We start from the raw sequence: 22,080 nt of genomic DNA on the forward strand, positions 1-22,080 counted from the left end.
GAAACCAACCACTCTCTGATTGGATATAAAGTGGACTTTACCACTCCACAAGTTGAAAGCCACACCTGTCACTGTTATCTGGACTAAGAACTGTAGAACCTACTTATATTGCTTTTATAAATAAGTATTAAACCAGCTCCTGATGACTTAGTGTTTACCTATGTATTAGTGTGTCTCTCAGCCTTCACCAGAAGCACTTTTTGCAGTAGATGCTGTTTAACACAGAACCCCACAAGTGGTTGTGAGAATGAGAGACTGAGATTTCCTGGTCCTAAGTGGGATATCTATAAGACAGCCACTCCTCCTCAGGATCAGGGACCATTGCAGGAGATGGGATGGAAAAAAAACTGACAAATCCAGAGGGGGTAGATGACTAAAGAAATCTGTTTCCCAGACACAATAGAGTATTTGAATGTACAGCAGCTATGACAGCAAGCACACTACCTGCACAAGATCAAGCCCTACCAAACCTCAGCATCTTAGAGAGAGGAGGTAGGCACAAAGTCTTTCCCCTAGCTATGGAGGACAAGTAAGAGCTGCTGGGAGAGGGGGAGTCTGTCTTAAAGGCACAGTCCTCCATTGGTTGACCATGGTGCCATGGAAGACCACGTATCTCAAGTATATGGACAACACAAACTATGGACAAAGTACTCCATGCTTTCTTTTGTTTTTTAAAATGGGACACAGAGTTGGGAATTGAATCTGGGAGGAATTAGAGGAGATGAGTAAATATGATCAAAATACATTGTATGAAATTCTCAATGAACTAATGAAAAATGAGAACTAATGAAAAATGATAAGGCGGCTTAGTGGTTAAGCAAGCTTGCTGCTTTGCAGAGGACCTGAGTTCGGTTCCCAGCACCCAGGTTAGGTGCTCACAATGGCATATAACTCCATCTCCAGGGGAGCTGATGCCCTCTTCTGGCCTCTGAGGATATTCCCATATATGTGGAGCCTTTAAAAAAATCTATGTTTTAAAGGAGAAAAACAAACAAAATGCAGGAAATTGGGTGCTATCTCAGATCTGCAGAGCCAGAGCCAGCCAGCATCTTCTGAAAACTCTGGGCATTTTGAGGCACTGTAGCAGAGGAAGTGGTTTAAAGTGAGTCTTTGTTTATTAGTTATCTTGGCACATACAGTCTAGATAGACAGCAAGACAGGTAGGTACTCAGGCAGTATATGATCCCTCCATCCCTTCAGGACTGACTTCATGTGACAGACTGATGAGGGTCTCTAGGACACCAGACCAGGTATGCCTCAAAATGCCCAGAGTTTTTTGAAGATGTTCCTCTCCACTGGAGCTATAGAATGTGTGAAGAAATACCAACCCACTGAGAAAGACGGGGTCATGGCAGCAGCCCTAGAAGGCCCTTCCTGCCTTCTGTGCCTCCAGAAACCTTTCCAAGGAAACCCATGGCCTGTGTCCCTACATTCTTGTACAAATTCATGGTGGAAACCACAGATGAAAACTCTGACCTTGTAAACACATCATTTTCTAAGCGCTAGCTCAGGCCAGGGCTGAGAGGCAGAGAGGAAGATGTGAGGTAGCTGACATTTATGTACTGATGCTCTCTCCGTGTTTTCCCACCTAGCTCAACGACTCTGCCAAGCAACTCATTGAGATGGACAAGCTGTGCCCTGCCGCCACCACTGCATACAACTACGATGCTCTCTTGTCCTCTGATCCCAGCACAGTAGCCAGTGTGGCCCCTGGTCCCACCCTAAGTAGCTCAGGGGCAGTCAGTGCCTTTCAACGACGCGTGGACAGCAAGAAGAATGCCAAGAAGCGCCACTCCTTCACCGCGCTCAGTGTGACTCACAAGTCCTCACAGGCTGCCAGTCACAGGCACTCCATGGAAATTAGTGCTCCGGTGCTGATCAGCTCCAGCGACCCACGTGCTGCAGCCAGGATTGGGGAGCTTGCCCATCTGTCCTGCACTGTACCCACCCAGGTAATTCCCAGAGCCGGGGCCCTGTGTCCAGGATTCCCATGGTTCCTATTCTACCTCTATTCCCTTGCATCCTGGATTCCTGAGCTATCCTGAGGGAAGCCACACCAGAACTGCTATGGGTGGTTAGGTGTCTCTCCTCATGGGAAACCACTTGGCATCGTAGGCCTTATATGTATGTGTACAGTGACCTCCATGTGTGAGGTGGTTATCAGTCATTCCAGGATACAGCATTGGAGTCATATTCAATCATCTTGGACATTCCTCTCTCACTGATGCTCAGTATGTTTGTCCTGGGAAAAGTCTTGGATGGGACATTTTGAACAACTCTGTGACATTCCTTTCAGCAGAGAAGGGATAAGATCTGACAACTGGAATGAGCCACACTGCTCAGACCTTTTCTGCCATTCTTTCTATAGATCCTTCTATCTGTAAATGTAACATGTATTATATTTCCACTAGCCTATTTGTAGACTTAAGTACCCAAAGTAATACGTTTAAAGAACATAAAGCGATAATCGCCTGAAGTCTAGGAAACCTGTCAATCTTGGAAAGTTTCTTCTTTATAAATGCCAGGAAAGGGGGCTGGTGAGATGGCTCAGTGGTTAAGAGCATTGACTGCTCTTCCAGAGGTCATGAGTTCAAATCCCAGCAACCACATGGTGGCTCACAACCATCCATAATGAGATCTGATGCCCTCATATGGGTGTCTGAAGACAGCTACAGCGTACTTACATAAAATAAATAAATTTAAAAAAAAAAAAATGCCAGGAAAGGAGGAGGGGGTCTCTCTGTGCCGTCAAGTTTCTGCTAAGACTGAGGAGTAGATAATGTGTCTCTTGGAGGTGTGGGCACTGGCCTCCAAGCTTAGCATACTCCAAGACAAGGCACCTGTGCACAGTTAAAGTGGGGGAGGGCCAGCTCTTACCTACTCTGCACCTTCTTAACCTGCCCGGCCTGTTTTACTTTTTTTTTCAGAGGTAGTCTCTGACTGTCTTGGGCATGCTTCAGAGGAATGGCATCCGTAGTTGGCTAAACTTGGGAAGGAACCAATAAGCAGCTGGCTTTATTTTCCAAAATTCCAGTTGAATTGGATACATTTATATGGAGAGCCATCTTTTAAAATGGGCTGGAGAGGTGGCAGAGCATTTAAGAGCATGTGTTGCTCTTGCAAAGGGCCCAGGTTCGGTTCCCAGCATTCACATGATGACTCACAACCATCTGTAGCTCCAGTTCCAGAGGACCCAGTGCTCTCTTCTGACCTCTGTGGGCACCAGGCACACACATGCTATACAAACATGTGTGCAATCAAAACAATACAACAAATAAAACGAAGTAAACACATTTATTTTTGAGGCAGAATTTCACTATGTCACTCTGGCTGTCCTGGAGTTTATTATGAAGCCCAGGCTGGCTTTACAGTCATAGAAAGTCTGCCTGCCTCTGCCTCCCAAGTTAAACAGATGAGCCTCAAATAAATCTTAGCAACTAAAATTCAAACACCAAAATTCTGGAGAACTGTAGTTCTGTTGGGTATGCTACATCAGCTGAAAACTGCAGTTGCATATCACATACATATTATGCACACCCGTGCACACACATCAACACCATATACTCACAAACATAACCCCACACATACAAAAACACCCATACCTGGTGTTGTATACTTTTATCAGCACATCCATGTTGGTTCTATCGCAGGCAGAGGCTGTGGTCTGCCACAGGCACTCTGGGATCTGGAGTGTTTGTTGATCTTGACTTACATGTTCCTCTGCCCGTACCCATTTTGCTCAGGGAACAGTCTTTAGGCCTTGTTCTGGTTTGCTTTCTGATGCTGTGATAAACACCATGATGAAAAGCAGCTTAAAGAAAGAAAAGGTTTGTTTAGCTTATACTTGCACATCATAATCCATCATAGAGGGAAGTCAGCACAGAAACACAACAGCAACTGAAGCAGAAACTATGGAGAAATGCTACTTACTGGCTTGCTCACTGGCTCTCTCTCCAGCTCATTCCCTAGTTCATGCTCAGTTATCTTTCTTATACAGCCCAGGTCCACCTGCCTAGGAAAGGTGCTGCCCACAGTGGGCTAGGTTCTCCTACATTAGTCATCTGTTAAGGCAGTCTCTTATAGACATAGCCACAGACAATCTGATTAAGGCAATTTTTCAATTGCAGGCCTCTCTTCCCAGGTGACTCTAGGTTGTGTCAAGTTGACAATAAAAAAATAATTACAAAAACAGCCCAGGATTGTTGGCACATTTTCTATTTAAAAAAAAAAAAAAAAAAGGTGATGTTACTTGTCTTGACCTGTGGCCCTACCATGTTCCTTCATGGGATAATCTCTTCAGGCTGTTGATAAGTGCATGCTGTTTTTAAGTTCCTATGAGGGCACAGCAACTGGTAGTGGCCGTCTCTGCTCCCCAGTTGTGTACCAACACAGACATCTTAAGCAGAGAGAAAAAGACAGCTTGCTGCTTCGTATTCCATAGTCCACAGTAAGCAGCTCAACTTTTGGCCCCAGTAAGTGACCCACAGGAGTCAAGCCTTTCTCCCCTTGAAGCCCAGCATGTCTGGTCAGACTGTTAACTCAACTGACTGATGAGCTCTTGGGCTCTGGGGAGGATGGAAGAGGGAGAGGACAGGATTATCATCTGGGATCCACACTGATTCATGGGTGTATGCATCCCTCTCCTGCCTCCATGACATTGTCATGGGCTGTTAGGTTCAGGTGTTCTTCAGGATCATGGTTTCTTCCAAAAAGGGACATGGTGATTGATGCTGATGGATTCTGAACCCCCATTGACCACCAGACTGTGTTCCATAGAACAGTCCACCCATGCCTGCTCTAGAAACATAACCAGCTAGCGTGGGACCTGCTTGGGGGACACTGTTGAATTCTGCTAGCAGCCAAGTTGGCTTCATGAAGGGGTCACTAATAAAATATGCTGACAGGAACACATCTTATAAGGCTCATTGCTAGTAGATAAAGAGCTGCATAAAAAGAACCTTCTGTCAGAAAGGGCAGCTGAAACCTGAGCCAGCTCTGCTGCTGATTAAGTGACTTCATCCTGAAGTCCTGTAGTAGAAGTGAAGTAATTGCAGGCCCGATCCACACGTGAGCATCCATGGTAGCCAAAGGTGAAGCCCCGATCCACACATGCACAGAGCATCTATGGTGGCTAATGATGAAGCCCGAGCATTCGTGGTAGCTAATGCTAACCTCTCTTGGTCTCTGCTACCTTAAGATGAAGGAAGCAGGAGGGTTGTGGCTTCTACAGAAATGACTAAAGAAAGCCCAGCAGGCATCCCCATGCTTCTGAGACAGAGTGTTCTGAGCACTGTGAAGCCTCAAGGTTTTGGGGGCAGAGCTGACTGTGGTCCTCTTCTAAGTGGCTTCTCCAGTTGTAACAGCACTTCTGTCTTCCTTATTGTCCCACTTACCCTGCTGTGCAGGTGACCTTACCACCAAGGGGAACCACAAATACCACCTTGCTTGTCATTCTTCCTTGGGCACAGAGCAATGGAGGGCTGGGACAAGGTAGAGGAGTAGCCTCCTCACTGGCTTTCTCCTTTGGAAAGTTGCTGAGGCTGTACAACCCCACCAAACAGACCTGAAGAAATGCCTGGAGTCATCTGTCAGAATCTGTTTCCTGACTGTTAGCTGAAGTGCCACCATGCCTTACCATGGCAGTTATACATAGAATGTGTAAGAGTGGACCTGCAGCTCAGGGATCAGAGGCTCAATCACCAGCCCACGATGTGGGAGAATTCTTCCCAAGGCTTAGGAGCTGCACTGACTTCAGTTCAGGTGCTTTCCAATTCTCTCTGCGTTTAGATGCTGTGCTAGACCCCAGAGCTCTGGAAAGGAGGTGGTTGTACATAGGGAGTAAGAGAACTGATATCACCCATTTTTGCTCTTCTACCATGGAGCCAAGCCTTGTAGCCTTAACACTGTGTAAACTATCTAACCCTGTCAGCCATGAACAAGAGAGAACCAGCCTAGACTAGTCTTGTACTCCTGCCCCACCACAGGCATCTGAGGCCTCTGCTGGAATCCACTTTGGGGTGGTATCTCACTGTCACCTGGGATGGAGAAACTTGAGATACCAGTTCCCCCAGAATAGCGCCAGCCCCAAGCAGGGTCTTTATTTGTCCTGCCTCTTCTTCTCTGATACAAAGCTTCCTTAGGTAAAGTATGAGGTTAGCCTCATACTTTCTGTGTAGCTCAGGCTGACTACTCTTGATCCTCTTATCTGTCTCTTAAATGCTAAGATTATAGACATAGGCCACCAAATATGGCCGGCTGCCAGGATTTCTGAAATGATGTACTGGGGGATAGGCTACCTAACTCAGAGACCCCGACCCAGCTTGACTCTCTGATGACCAATTAGAGAACTCCATACAGCCTAGGGACTATGATGGCTCTTCTCCCAAATCCTGGCTTTGCTACAGAGCATGCCTGAGCTACTCCTCCAGCTCTAAGCACCACATGGGTACCTGCTGCTCTGCTGTGCCTGGGGATGAAGGTGCCCATGGGCCCCGGACTTAGTGCTCAAACCAGATCAATGCTAGAAACAGTTGGATGGCTCACCCCAAAACCTTTTTCCCTATGCACCGGGCTCTAGGGGAAGGTGTTTGTTTGCTTTCTACAAAAACAACGGGATTTCTGTGCTAATACCACATCCAGACACAAAGACGGGGACAGTCCTTGCTCCTGGGAGGCTCCAGTCTACAGTGGGGTTTCAGGCTGTGCTATACCACCTCCTTCAGGGATTTTCTTCTATGATGTGCCCAGTGTAATCTGGAAGCTCTAAAATAGCATGCCGAACGTAGACTCACTCAGACCACTGAGACCATACTCAGGGAGAAGGAGAGGGGAGTGTGCTACTTGGCCAGGCTGTACTGAGGGCAGAGGACTTCCAGCTCTCTGTACCTGGGTAGCAGGTGCTGCTGGGGACTGACTCCAGATTTTTTTTAATGAGCTCAGAATTGCTCCTGTCTAAGTTTGACACCCAGGCTAGAAGAGCTGGCTGGCATGTAGACCAATCAGCCTCACCTCTTACAGCCTTGCTTGAATGCTCGCCCTGGGTGTTCACTCCATTGATTCCAACAAGTCTCTCACTGCAAGGCTCTCCTCATGGGATGGTGGGGAGAGAAGGGAAGATTGTCCCTGGAAGTTCCTCTGGGAGTTCTTGACTCCCCAACAATTGTTTGAACTTGTGGCTGAGCCCATAATTATCTAAGTGTTACATGAGGGTCTGAGGAGACAGCTTTGCACAACCCATGTACTGTAGATGGTTTTTATTTTGTTCATTTACTTACAGGATTCCATGTATCCCCGGCTGGCTTTGAACCCACTATATAGCCAAAGATAATCTTAAACTTCTGATCTCCCGGCCTCCACCTCCCAAGTGCTGGTGTAACAGGCATCCTCTATTACACCAGTTTTATTTGGTTCTGGGGAATAAACCTAGGTTGGCCTGGAACTCAGAATCTACCTGCGTCTGCCTTTCAAGTGGTGGGATTAAAGGTGTGAGCCACCACTGCCTGGCTCACTTCTTATATATTTTTAAGAAGTTTAAAACAACAAGTCAAAGCAGGGTGCCGGGGCAGGTAAAGGAATCCAAAAAGACTATATGGCCCCCACATGGCCTAGAATATTTACAGCATTGACTTTTTAGGACTGAGGTTATATAGTTCAGTGTAGAACAGTTACCTAGCATGGGTGTGACTTGGGTTCAATCTCCAGCACTATAAAAACAAAACTCTCTATCTGGCCATCTATAGAACAGGGCCTTATGCTAAGACCTCATTGATATTACCAGCAAGAAGAAAGAGCCATTGTTTTAAGAGGCAAGGAGAGATAGGGTGTGGGGGGAGTGGTCATACCATAAGGTTCAGGCTTAGAGTAGGCAGGCCCTGATTTCATATCCTGCAGTGCAGTGCCAGGAGTAGGAAATTCATGGTCTCCTGGTGTATCTTCAAAAAGCAGCTTGCCTCCTGGCACCCAGTAACCAAAACAGGAAGTTCTGTGGGTTTGAGACTGGGCATCTCTGTGACTCATTCTGGAGTCAGATCATGGGAGGGGCAGGGCACTGGAAGAAGGGTAGGCAGGGGGAAAAGTAGGGTTCCTTCCACTGTTGAAGCAGTGGGTAGCCTTAGTTTGGCTGCTTGCTTCTCCTTAGGGCTTAGGGCAGGGTGAGTTTCAGTGAGACATGGGTGACCCCCTTCTCTGCCTTGTCTTCTAACACTGCTTCCAAAGACCCTCTCTACTCTGCTCCTGCCACGAGCATGTTGTCTCTTCCTCATGTTGTGTGCTTGACAATCTACAGCCGACCTACACCATCTACCTCTGCTGCTGCAGTCACAATGCCCAACCAGTGTTTATCACCCTTCCAGACCCTTCATTAGCATCTGACACTGCTAACTTTATGACTTTCTGAGCACCCCTCCCCCTCCCCATCTGATCCAATCTGAGTTTTTTTTTTTTTTTTTTTTTTTTGTGCTAGTTTGTCTACCTCACACAGATATGAATGTATCTTCCCTCACACACACTCTCACTGGGTCACGCCTCTAAGGTATATACTCACCTATACTTATTTTTGGCTACCTTCTCACTTGCATGATAGCTTCATTTGGAAAGGTGCCTCAGCTCAATGGATGCTGGAGTAATTCATCTCCTTTCTTCACATTACTCTGTTCCTTTATTCCATATATGTCTCTAATATTACAAAGATAATGTAAAAATAATAATATAATGCCAAACTAGTATCCCATCTTCCAAAATGCAGACTCAGTACCCTCAGTGCCTCCCTAAATCCCCATGCACAAAACCCAACCTTTCTGCTTCTGGAGATGCCTCCATGACATTGTGAGTCTCAGCCCCAGGTGGCCTTTCTAACCCCAACCAACTCAGCCTGTGCTCTGTCTATAGACCCGCTGCCCACCTACTGTCCACAACTCTAGGAATCCCTTCTCACTGTTCCGTGTCTTGGCCGTTTGCTTACTGCCAATGCACTGGAGCATACTCACATGCAAAATCACCTTTCTTGCAACAATCTGAAATAGTCTCTTCATCTCTGCTGCTTTCTGTGCTGATGGGTCACTGATTAATCCCTGGGTTGCTACTGTGCCTTCCAGACTTCCTGTGTCTGCCACAGAGTCTGATTTGTAGATATGGCCATTTCCCCTCAGAGACCTATAGGTCCTTCAGGGTAGGGTCTAAGTGCATTTGTCTCTGTGTCCTGTGTGTGCCTAGCCCATAGGTGAGCTTGTGCACACCAGCTTTCTTCTTGGGTGAGCCCTGTGAACTGTCACCAGCACTTTTTACTGAAGGTCTTGCATGCATACAAAACAACGAGGTGCATAAAATTCAGACTGCCATTCTGTGAGAGGACAGCTCCTGTCACTCCCAGCTCTTCCTCCTGTGAGCTCTGGGTCCATTTTGACAGCCGTGCAGAGGGTACAGCTGTAAGATGCCTGGCTCAGATCCCATCCTGCTCATATTTGTGCCCTGTAGAACTCCTTCTGCTCTCAGCAGAGGTCAGAACGCTGCTGCTCTGTGTGAATAATGGAGTGGCAGTCATGTGTCAGTGTTCTGCTGGGGGCAGAAGTCTGTCAACCAAAATATTGACGTAAAAGCTATTTGAGCTGACTTCACCATTAAAAGTCCAGATGTTTTCCTGTTATTGCCATTTAGACTGGGGTGAAAGGGAATCTTAATTTATCTTTAATTTGCATTTTGCTGATGGCTAACAATGGTGAACATTTTTTTTTTCATGTTTATTGGCCATTTATATAGCCCTTCATCTTTTCAGAACTGCCTGTTCATCTCATTTTCCTATTTATTTGAGTGGGTTGTTTGATTTCTTGGTATTTAGTTATTTTTATTTCTTTGTATATTCTAGCCTAGATATTAATCCTCTGTCAGATTTGGAGTTAGAAAATACTTCTACAAATGCTGGCGGGGATGTTGAGAAAATAGAATTCTTATGGAATTTTATACTGATGGAAATTTAAATTAGTCCAGCCACTAAGGAAGTCAGCATGGAGACTCCTCAAATAATAATAATAACAATAATAACAATAATAACTGAAACAAAGTTGTCACGTGATTCAGCTCTCCCGCTTCTGACTGTTTTCCAGAATATATCACAGAGACACTTACACATCCAGGTTCATCATTGCTCGAATCACAATTACCAGATGGAACTGGCTTATACATCCATCAACAGATAAATGTGTGGTATATGTCCACACATATAATGGAATTTCATCCACATGAATGAAATTGCATTGTTTGCAGGGGAATGAAGGCAGCTGGAGATGGTGGTGCTGACAAATTAAGTCAGATTCAGATAATATGGGCACATTTTATATTATTACATTTTATATTATTAGCAGATCTTAGATTTTATATATATGCAGGAGACTCAGACAGACAGACAGACAGACAGACAGACAGACAGGATTAAATAGTGAGTTTAGAGCTATCCTGGCCTACACAGTGAGACCCAAAACATTTTTTTAAAAGGACTAAAGAGATGACTGAATTAATAACATTAATAACTGAATTAATAACATTAGCCTTACAGTCTTTGAGAGCTGAGTTTGGCTCCCCAGAACCCACATTCAAAACAAAACAGTGGTTAATGATTACTATCTCAGCACAACACAGGCACAGAAAAGTGGGTCTCTGGAGATTGCTGTCAGCTAGCCTATCCTACTTGGTGAAGCCCCAGGTCAATGAGAGACCCCATCTGAAACATGCTAGAGGGTACCTGACCACCAATGTTCAAGACTTGTCCTCTGACCTCCATATGCCTGTGCATACACATGCATGTCTGCACACACACACATACACACACACACACACACATGCACAGACACAACTACTAGAGATGGAGGAGAAGGGGGATAGAGGAGGCAGATATTAACCTGAGATTAATGGGGCTGTTGCTTCAGGGCAACACAACACATTGTTTGCCGTGTGTTGCCTTTCATAAACAGAACATGCACTCTAAAATAGGAATAAAAATTACTAAGGGAAGAAGTAAAGACAGGGTAGGCAAGATGGCTCAGCAAATAAAGGGGCTTGCTGCCAAACCTGGTAGCCTGAGTTAGGTCCCCAGAACCCACATTCTAGAAGGAAAGAACCAACACCCATAAGCTGTCCTCTGATGTCCACACTGAGACATGGCATGCACAGCTGCATACACATGTGCATGCATGCACAAATAAGTGAAAAATAATTCTTAAAATGCATAAACCAATCACACTGTCATGTAATATCCTTGACAAGTATTATAGTCTGTGTGTGACTTATGTTCGGTATTTTTTAATGCTGGCAGCACAGTGGGCATGTGTGTACCCCCATCACCACAAACAAGCAAGAAAAAAAAACTATCTTAATATCCTGGTATGACCATCACAGTATCGTGTGTGTGTGTGTGTGTGTGTGTGTGTGCGCATGCGTGCACATGTGTACACATGCCTGTGCATGTATGTATGTGTGTGTGCAGATATGCATGAGTATGCACAGGCATATGGAGGTCAGAGTGCACGTGCGCTCCAGTCCCAATTGAATGATGCACTGTGCTGATTAGAAGGGTTTTCCCATAAATCAAGCAAGTGACCGACATTCTCACCGAACTGCCTGAGGAGCTGAAGTGGACATAGTTTGTTGGGGATCACTCAGTGTAAGCAGATGGTGTCAGGTAACAAGAAGCCCGTGGCTCCTAGGAACATAGAAACAGGAGCCTGTTTCTGACTCAAACCTGTGAGTCCTGGGCAGTGGATGGTCTGACTCTCAGTTTCTTCCCAAGGCTAAAGTAGGCTCCTGGCCTGCTTTAGTAAATCATGAGTTTATTAAACAAAACACTTACATTATACCTTCACTCAAGTGTTAGATAGAGCTCAGAGGATCCAGAGTCTGAAGTATTATTAGAAAACCTTTGCTGGATCTAGTGTGGGATGTTTTTTTTTTTTTTTTTTTTTTTTTTTTTTTTTTTTTTTTTTTGAGTAAAACTATGGCAACAGTACAGTGGCCAAAACTTTTCTTCGGGGACATATGTCATATCTGCAAACTGTACAAACTGACACAGCCCAACCTACTTGAACCTAGGGAGTCAGAGTCCCCATCACACCCCTCTCCCAAGTCCCACACAGGTTTGTAAGTCCTTACATTGAACACAGAGGTTAGGAAAATGAAGGTACATCTGTCTGCAGCAGTTGACATGAGGCACTATCATTGTAAACCCTAAAGCTAGTTTTGTTCTAATGATCCTCCAGTTCTATCTGTGTGGTTCTACTGGCTTTGCAGGACTGAGTGTCCACACTGTGGAGGACCCTAGAAGGTCTCAGAGATAATCTAACATGGCCCAACTCCCATCCAGCCATGAGCAAATTCTTCAGTGGGCCCCATTCACTGACCCCCATCCTACCCCAGCTCCAGAGAGCTCAGCTGCTGACAGATAGACTCCAGATAAGCAACCCCTTGAGATGGACGAAAGTTGTTTTAACATTAATGCAACTGGGAAAGAGCTTGGAAATCATTTCTCTAGCGTCCTGTGTCTCAGAAGGAAACTGAGCTCTGTCTGGAGCTCCCTTACTATCTGAGTCTTGTCTCTGCTGCTAGGTGGATGGGCACAAGCCGGTGGGGGGGTGCAGGGTGGCGGGGAGCACTGGCTAAGAGCTGAAGAAATTGATAGCCATGGCTGCCCCAGGCCTGATGCTCTGCAGACACCTCGCTGTCAAATGCTTATCAATTCTGCAGCCCCTGGCTCTCTACCCACCTGCAAAGCTCCAACTGCCTGTGAGGCTGAGAACATGGCTTATTTTTAGAAGTTTTAGAAAGTTAGTTATTTAATTACATGCCTTTTAAGGGATTGTCTTTAAAAAAAACCTACCTGTTGAGCTTCAACAATGAGTATAAACAATGCCGTGGTGTCTGGTCCAAGAAGAGCTTTCTTCTGCAGTTCTGAAAGTAGCTGAGTGTAGGCACTGAATGTGGGTGTGGGGTGAATTCATAGAGGTGAGGATCAGGGAGACTCATGTGCCTAGACTCTGAAGAAGGATCCAGAAGCACTGCAGATTAGAAGGCAGAGCAGGAAAGTCATGACATGCAAATGGAGATAGTACGATCTAGAAAATGCCTTCAGTTTTATGGAGTCACACATGCTACAGACACCCTGCATCTGTCTAAGGCCACCTGACAATGTGCCTTTTATACAAAGGGATGGAAAAGTTAATAGAAGAAGGCTTTAGGTGAAGATCATCTATGCCTATTTTTAATTAAAAAAAAAAAAAAAAAAAAAAAAAAAAAACAACAATGTCCGGGACTATGTCCATTGGTTCAAAGTTGAAACCTGCAAAAGGGAAGGAAGGTGGGAAATAGATTCTGTATCTCCTCACAGATCTCTCTTCACCCTTGGTATTTTGTGGGTACTGTTTTCCTATAGGCCACTCTCCTCGGATTCAGTTGATTCTTCTTAGTACTATCAAGGGCATGCCCTGTAAGCGTCGGCACACTACTGTGGCTCACTGATCCACACTTCCCTGTGTAACGCACTCTGTGGTGAAAGGTCAGATAGGAAAGTGTGTAGACTCTGTGGTCACAGTGTCTCCATGTTGACTCATCACCACTGCCCTTGTACAGCTAACTCAGCCAGAGTAACCAAAATGGATACACATTGCTGATTGGCTGTGAAAGCTGGAGCAGAGATACAATGATACATCTGACCTGTGGTCACAGTTTGGCCCCAGTTGAGATCATCAAGTTAACAGCTTAGCTGCCTCTGTTGCCATAGTTTAAAAGCAAATCTGGCATGCTCGTAAGCAGAGCATGGCCATGGGGTAATAGCGGAGGCACTGGCCTCTCTGCCTTAAGTAGAAAGCATGGGTGCAAGTTATAGGCTGTGGTGATTTAAATGGTAGATGCTCCTCCATAGTCTCGGGCATTTGAATATTCATTCACCACTTGGGGACTGTTTGTAAAGAGTTAGGACATATGTCCTTGCTGTAGGAAGTATGTCACTGGGCATAAGTTTCAAGAGCTTAAAGACATAACAACATTTCCCATTTGCTCTGTCGGCTTCCTGTTTGTGGGTTGAGATGTGAGCCCTCAGCTTCTGCTTCCACTGCCATCCCTTCCCGCTGCCTTAGTGCTGTGCCATCATGATGGTGGATTCATATCCCTCCAGAACCATAAGCCCCAAATAAACCATTCCTTCTGTAAGTTGCCCTGACCGTGGTATTTTATCACAGTAATAGGAAAGTAATACAAAGTAGTAAAGTGCTCTGAGATTAAAATATCCCTCCTTGGGCACCCGTCCAAACCAGTCGGACCTCTAGTTTCTCCCCTACTGCTGAACTTAGCACTTGTAGCTGCAATTCTATTGGTTTCTATTCTATCCTATCCTATCCTATTCTATTCTATTCTATTCTAACCTACTCTATATTCCTAAGCTGTCTTCCATTCTGGTTATGTGCAGAACCAAGCAGACCACGAATGCTTTAATTCTAGCTTTTCCTTTGGGATGCAGTTCACCAAGGGTAATACAATGACAGCAACTATTGAATAAAACATGTTCATCTCACTACCCCTTGGGGTGATAACAGTGTTTTCATGGTGCATATTAAAAATTAAAATGATGAGGTATTTCTTCTGTTTTTTTTTTTTTTTCTGTGGCAGAGTCTCAAACAGCGTGGGACCCCAGCATCCCTGCCAACCCTTATACCTATTATTTCCTCTTATTAATCCCAGTGGTAAAACTACATGGCCTAGTTGGCATGCCTGCTTATGAGACTATTAAACTGCAATGAGGAGCCTCTGGTGTTGGTAACAACTGGACAGTTTGGGGCTGAGCAATGGCAGCATTGCAGCCAGAAGCTCGTGCTGACTTGATACCAGAGAGTGCTGGCATTTCACAGTGCAAGCCACTGTCACCAACAGCGGCCCAGACCTTAGTTACTGGGGCGTGCATCCATTCAGCCAGAGGAAAGAAGGAGGAGTTCCAGGATTGTGTCTGCTTTCTGGTATTGCAGTCAAGGAGTGCTGTGATGCTGTCAGAACCACTTTGGTATGGGTGGGCTAATGTTTATGCTGGTGCCATGGTAAATCCCATACAGTGAGGGCATTCTCATTGGCTATGACTCATAGGTGACCCTGCGTCTACCAGGCTGGTGCTGAATGCTCATGCTTAGGCCTGAGGTTGTCACCACTTCTTTGTTCTTTATCAGCAATGGCTCCTTGGGGACGCCACTATCAATGTGGTCAGCCAGCCTTCTCGAATGTGTGTGTCTTCACCTCCTCAGGCACAGTCCTGGTATGTGTTCAAAGTATGTGGTATCTTAAGCAATAGGATCCTACCTTCAAGTTCTGGAGGCCACTAAGGGCAATTGCAATTGCCTATATTGTTTGGGGAGTCTCTTGGAGTCAACGGACCAACAAATCGAAGGGAGGTTTTGTTGGATAGTCTGTGGCTCTTGTTGGAGAGGCATTATCACCCCTACGTGACAGAGCTCCATGTGAGTAATCTATAGGACAGTGTTTCCCTATGTCTTTTCCAAATATGATTAGTGCTAATCACTTGTCCTTCCTTCCTCTCCCTCTGCACCAGCCTCCTCCTGATCCCCAAAGTCTCCTGCAGTTCCTCCCCCTTCACAGTACCTGTGTCCTACTATGCCAGACCATCCAGGGTCCCTTTCTATATTACTTAGGGCATATGTGGTTACTTCAGGTTATGCATCCAAATCTGAAGATTTGGAGCTCTGGTTCCCATGCTGTGAATTAACAGAATTAACATTGTAAAAAAAAAATGACTAAACTATCAAAAGTAATTTACAGATTCAGTGCGATCCAATAATCTCTGACATTCTTCACAAAAACAGAAGACCCATACCTGGCACCCTGCATAAAATTCAACTCCAAATGGATCAAAGGTCTCAATGTGAAACCTGGAACATGGAAACTGCTAGAAGAAAAATAATTAGAACCCTACAATACACAGGCACAGGAAAGGACTTTATGAATGGGAGTCCATTTGCCCGGGAACTAAGGCCAACAACTGATGAATGGGAATGTGGTAAACAGCCTCTATCCAGCAAAGGAAGCAGCAGAGTGTAGCAGAATCCTACAGAGTTGGGATGAATCTTTGCCAGTTGTCCATCCAATAGAGAAGTAATATACAGGATATACAAACATTTAAAAAGTAATCAGAGAAACAAATGACTCGATTTTTTTTTTTAAAAATAGGCTCTGACTCTGAACAGAGGGTCTCAAAAGAAAAACTAAAAATGCCTGAGAAAAATAAGGTGGTGAACAACCTTAGCAATCAGCAAAGTTCAGAGTAGTTAAGACCAAGAAGATACCGGACAAGTTATGGTGAGGATATGGGGAAAGGAGAACCCTCCATCGCTGTTTGTAGATTGCAAACAGGGCAGCCACTGTGGAAATCAGTGTAGAGGAGTCTCAGAAAACTAAAAGTACATCTACTGTAGGGTGATTTATTTTTGTATACCTGGCCCTTTAAAGAATCCCCAGTTGATAGTCAACTGGCCCTTTAAGAGAACCGTTTGATTCTGTGACCTTTGGTGTGGGCTGGCTCTCAGACTTCTGGGACTAGGAAAGGATATAAAAGGCCAGCAGAGGCTGAGAGAGAAAGTTAAGGTCCAAGAGGCAGAAGAATATGGCTGGGGAGTTGGGTTACAGACACTAGGTTCTGTAGGGCTAGAGGAGAGAAGACAGTTACAGCAGACAAGAGACCAAGCAGAGTGGAACAGGAGACCACTGAGCAGGAGAAGCTGAGCTGAGCCCGGGAAGACACTGTCAGGAGACAGTTGAAAGTGCACTCGGCTAGCAGAATGAAAAGACAGTTGGTGACAGTTGAGCCACTCGAGGCTGAGCTGAGCCCGGGAAGACACTGTCAGGAGACAGTTGAAAGTAGACTCAGCTAGCAGAATGAAAAGACAGTTGGTGACAGTTGAGCCACTCGAGGCTGAGCTGAGCAGCTAGGCTAGAGCAGTTGTTATAGTTTGGAGCTGCTAGTACTTGGAAAACTGGGAGAAGGCAACATTTCGCTAACACGTTGGGGAACTGAGGAACGGCTAGGAGAAATGTTGGAAGGGATTGGGCTGGCAACTGGGAGGAGGGCTGTCTGTCAGAAAAGGAGACATTAAAAGAAAACACACACATTTTAAATCTACCATATGAACCAGCTCTACCACTCCTCAGCATATACCCAAATGATGTACACAGATACCTGCTTAGCCACGTTCTTTGCCACTCTGTTCTCATCAGCTAGGAAATAGAAACAAGTATCTTTCACCAGATGAAAGGATGGTACATACACTGTGGAATTCTACACGGCTGTGAAGAAAATTTAATTTGCAGGCAAATAGATGGACCTGAAAAATATACTGAGCAAGCTACCCCAGTAAGACCCAGAAAGACAAATGTCATGTTTCCCTTATTTGTGGATCCATAATCCCAATTTTCATCCAGACCAACCAGAGTCCCTCCAACCTTCTTATTTTTATCATTTCCCTATATCTAAAAAATTAGATAATTAAAAATGTAATCAGAAGAAAGGCTTAGAGGCCCACAACTGTAATCCCAGCTACTGGGGAGGCTGAGGCAGGAGGATCTCAATTTCAAGGCCTGCCTGGGAAAGAATGAACTTAAGGCCATACTAGGCAACTTAGTGGGACACTGTCTCAAATAAGAGCTGGGCACCATCCGTAGTCATATAATGGCATCCATATGTATATGCATATATATTCAACATGTACATATAAAGCAAAGTTAGGCTGGCTGTTTGCAGTTAGGTGGGAGCTCTCAACCGTACACTCTATTTCAAACCAGACTTTCTTACTCCTCACGGTGCCTCTGTGGTTCAGACACTCAATTAAAACTGTCTCAAGAGAAAAGTGGTTTGTTGTGGGTGTGAAAGTGCATTTGGATAGCACTGTGTTAGCAGAGGCTCAGACGGATGCTTGGAACCCCATGCCGTACCCTGACCTGGGAGTCTCTAATAGGCCTGCCCATGTGTTTTCTGCCGGTGTCAAGGGCCGGCAGCCTGTCAGGGATTCTCAGCAGGCTATATAATCTCAGCAGACATCCTCTAAATAGTCTTGAAGTCTCCAGAAAGTCAGAGACCCCAGCCTCCTGCCCCAGTAGGGCTGCTCTTCTTGTGGTTTTTCTGAGATGAAGACCTGATTCTGAAGTGAATGGGCAGGACCCAGTGTGCATCAGGAAGCACAAAGCCTGTCACTCTTCCTCTAAAGGTCTCTCTTTGTCTTTGGCTCGCTTTGATGTTGCTGCCACCAGGTTAGAACTCAATGATGTCCCCTCTGGATGTCACTGCACAGCAGTGCCACACTGTGAGCATGAGCTGTAGGTCTTCCAACTCGGGAAAAGACTCTGTCTTAGTTTCTTTTCCTGTTGCTGTGATAAAATGTTCTGGCAAAAGCAACTTGAGCAAAAGATGTACTCTGGCTTGCAGTTCTCTGGGGCTGCAGTTCTTCGTGATGGGTTTAGGCATGGAGGCAGGATCAGGAAGCTAGCTGGCTGGTCATGCTACATCTGCATTCAAGTAGCAGAGAGTGACTAGGAAGCAGGGCCAGATATGAGGACTGGGCTCATGCCAGGGACCCATTTCCTCTAGCCAGGTTCTACCTTCTCAAAGATCCACAACCTTCCCAAACTGTGCCACCAGCAAGAGACCAAGTATTCAAACACATGATTCTATGGGGTATATTTCCCATTCAACAGACATATACAAGAATACACCCGTATTGTAGTTCTAACCAATGCTTAGCAAAAAAAAAAAAAAAAAAAAAAAAAAAAAAGATAAAACCTCATATATTTGTTTGGTAATATCTATTATATAGAATTCCAGCTGATGGTTTCCAGGAAAACCACCAGCAATTGCTCCCTGGAGCTTAGATGCCAATACCCTGCTCCCTAACCCCCAACCCTCCCACCCCCCATGACCCCACCACCCCCTATATCCTCTAAATAGGCCTGAGACTGCTTCTGCCACAGAGTCCCTGGGTATCACCTCAGCCTATCCTCCTAAGCCTCCTGATATCTGCCCTATGGAACACTTGATGTTTGGTTTACTCAGAGGATCAATTATGAGCTAACAAGCCTTCATATCACCCAGTGCAAGACAAATACCAACAATGGCCATACTTTGGGCCAAGCCTTCTCCTTTGCCCAGAAGATGGAAATCTGCCTTCACTGTCTCTCCTGGCCAAAGATATTATGCCATCCTATTGAATTATGGCTTAAGTGGTCTCAAAGCCATTGGAGACATTGTGGTTGTAGAGAGATGAACCACAGCAGAGCCCAGGCAGGTTCTGTGCAGTTCCCATCTCTGTTCTGGCCAGGACTTGGCACATGTGTCACTAAATTTATCTACTCTAACTCTTGCGGGGCTTCTGTTGTAGAAACTAGATCCTTGCAGGAAGCTTCCACACCCTGGGGCCTTAGTGTCCTGGCCATCATTGCCCTGCCTGACTGTCTTGTTTTAACATACCTTCTGCTTCTACCAGGCCTTATTCCTCCAGACCACCGTCCACCTTCCTTTCCACCTAAGAGATGTATCCTATTCCTTTCAGAAGCCACCTCAGACGCTACCTCTAACATCTTCAGTGTGGCCTGAGCTCACTGGAATGGCTCTTGGGTTCATGTATAAGCATCTGTCTAATAACGTTTCCCCACAGTATCAACACTAGAGTTAGAGTCCCTCTCTGCTTTGTTTACTGTGAATGCCCAGTTGACAGGTACTCAACCCACGCCCTGTTAGGTTGTTCTGTGATGCCTGGAAATTCTGGAGAAACATTTGAGTTGACAGTATAAGCCTATGACCCCTAGGGAGAGCTAGAAGCAATGGCAGTTCCCAAGGTGGACTGCCAGCCTCCTTCACAGATGCCCTTCACTGAACAAGAACCATAATGCCAACGGGGGAGTATTCACTGTCTCCCTGACTCTACTGGAACTTCTGTGACAGTCTCCAGGTGGCTTCAGAGCCCTCCTGAACAGAGGTCAGTCAGTCTCTGGCTCACTCCATAGGAGGGCAGAGGTGACATCAGATAGCCAATCCCACAGCCTGTCAGCAAGAAGATACATCCACAACTCTAAAACTATATCCCACACATGTCTCAGCTCTTTCCTTAGTTGGTCTTAGGCATGAGATCCACAGGGGTGGAAACCTGCCTTTGAAACTTGGTGTTCTCTCTTTGTAAAGTTTTGAAAGCTCAGGGCCCTAGTCCGAGCATCAGTCTTGGGAGATGTGAAGTTACCCTGAAGACACAAGGAAACTGGTCTTTCAGTTGTATGGTCTCATGGCAAGGCTCTCTGATGTTTAAACAAAGCAGAAACTGACTTGGTGGAGACTTTAGATGCTGTGACTACAGGACCCATCCAAATCCCTGAGCAAGAAAAGGTGTAGGATCATCAGGAGGCCTACAGCCACAGAGCTCCTTAGCTAGGCAAATCCAGACTGATCCTAAGTCCTGAGAACCACTTCCTTAACCCCACCCCAGTCAGTTAATTAAAGATAGTCAGGGTGCAAGGTATGAATTGTGTAAGGTTGTCCTAAGGTGGCCTGTGCCTATCTCTATGACCTCTGCATTTAGTGACTTCTACTTACCTGAGGCCACACATACCCTACGCCATGAACTTATCATATTCAGAGTGGAGTCATAACAGTTTGAAGTACCACATGAGGTTTCTGCCAAGTTCCCAGCAGCTTGGCCTGTAGTCATCCAGCTCCTGTGTGTGTGTCTGTCCCTTGTTAGGGGTCTGGAGGGGAGAAATGCCAGGGTCCTTTATGGTGAGACAGGCAAAGGCCTACTGAACCTGAGATCCCCCCTCCACCAACAAATTATGGTTTCTAGAAGTGCCAAATGGTACAAGAAACTCAGTGGAGCAGCGAGTTACTCTGGAAGTTCTGGATGCTAGAATCCAAAATGAAGTTCTTGGCAGAGCTGTTTCTCCCTGGTGGGTGGGAAGGCTGCCATTCCTCTCTCCTGGTTTCTGGTTGGCTGCTGGTCATCTTTGCAAGTTTTTGGCTTGTAGACACATGACTGCCCTCTGCCCCCATTGTCACATAGCCTTCTGTCCCCTGCGTGTCCTGTTCATGGGTCATTCTTACTTCAATTATACAAAGACACTTACTCCAAATGAGGTCTTGTTCATGGGTGCCAGGGGCTATAACTTGAACTGGTCTTTTTGAGGAGGACACTAATTCAACCGACTACACCTCCAGATACCTTTGAACAGAAGGAATAAACTGGTGTTGAGGGGGTTTGCAGACATTTACCTTTGAGGACTGAAATGTCCTTGCCTCCTAGTACCTTCATCTGGAGAGCTCGGCGTGGACAGGCACTTAAAAGGCACAGCCTTGGAGTGGGAGCATCATCACTCAACCATACCCTGTTTAAAGGGCCCTTGAAGCCTTAAGACCCCAGATGCAGAGTCTTTGGGGCCATATTGTTCTTTGTCATCCCTGGTCATACTGCCATCACTTGTATGTCACCTCTTTAGAAGCTAATGTTCTACTCCTGGGATTGCCACTTTTAAACAAATGAATTTTGCAGTTGTAAAGGAGAATCCCCAGAAAGAAGTTGTCTACAGAAAGCTGACTGATTAAAAGTTGAACAGTGGGGCTGAAGAAATGGCTCAGCAGTTAAGAGCACTGACTACTCTTCCAGGGGTCCTGAGTTCAATTTCCAGCAACCACATGGTAGCTCACAAGCATCTGTAATGAAATCCGATGCCCTCTTCTGATGTATCTGAAGAGAGCAACAGTGTACTCACATACATAAAATAAATAATCTTTAAAAAAAAAAAAAAGTTGAGTAGCTGCGGGGAGTTTGGAAAGTTGCAGTTCCATGTTGCAGGAGGTATTAGAAAAAAGAAGGCATCTGACTAGCTCCTGGCCAGGTCACCATGTTCTTGCTCTAAGTTCTCACACTAGTGGTGGTACCAACTGGCCAGTGGTGCCAGCCTGGGACACACAAGACATTGGTGTGGCTGCTGCCTCCACCAGTCAGCTCCAGACGCCATGGTTCTAGGCATGGGCCCTGGGCCAATTCCACCACCCTCATAGGGATTTGTTCA

The 22,080-nt window shown here is 45.6% G+C and overlaps 1 protein-coding gene across 1 annotated transcript in view; it reads left to right on the forward strand.

Moving 5' to 3' along the window:
- The window catches only part of Sh3rf3 (SH3 domain containing ring finger 3), a 310,035-nt gene that overhangs the window by 216,240 nt on the left and 71,715 nt on the right, over nt 1-22,080 (forward strand). Inside the window, exon 4 of the mRNA XM_034523766.2 lies at nt 1,593-1,952. Coding sequence (XP_034379657.1) covers nt 1,593-1,952 — 360 coding nt within the window. The remainder of the gene's footprint in view (nt 1-1,592; nt 1,953-22,080) is intronic.

Source organism: Arvicanthis niloticus, chromosome 20, assembly GCF_011762505.2.
Source record: "Arvicanthis niloticus isolate mArvNil1 chromosome 20, mArvNil1.pat.X, whole genome shotgun sequence".
In the NCBI taxonomy this organism is placed as follows: Eukaryota; Metazoa; Chordata; class Mammalia; order Rodentia; family Muridae; genus Arvicanthis; species Arvicanthis niloticus.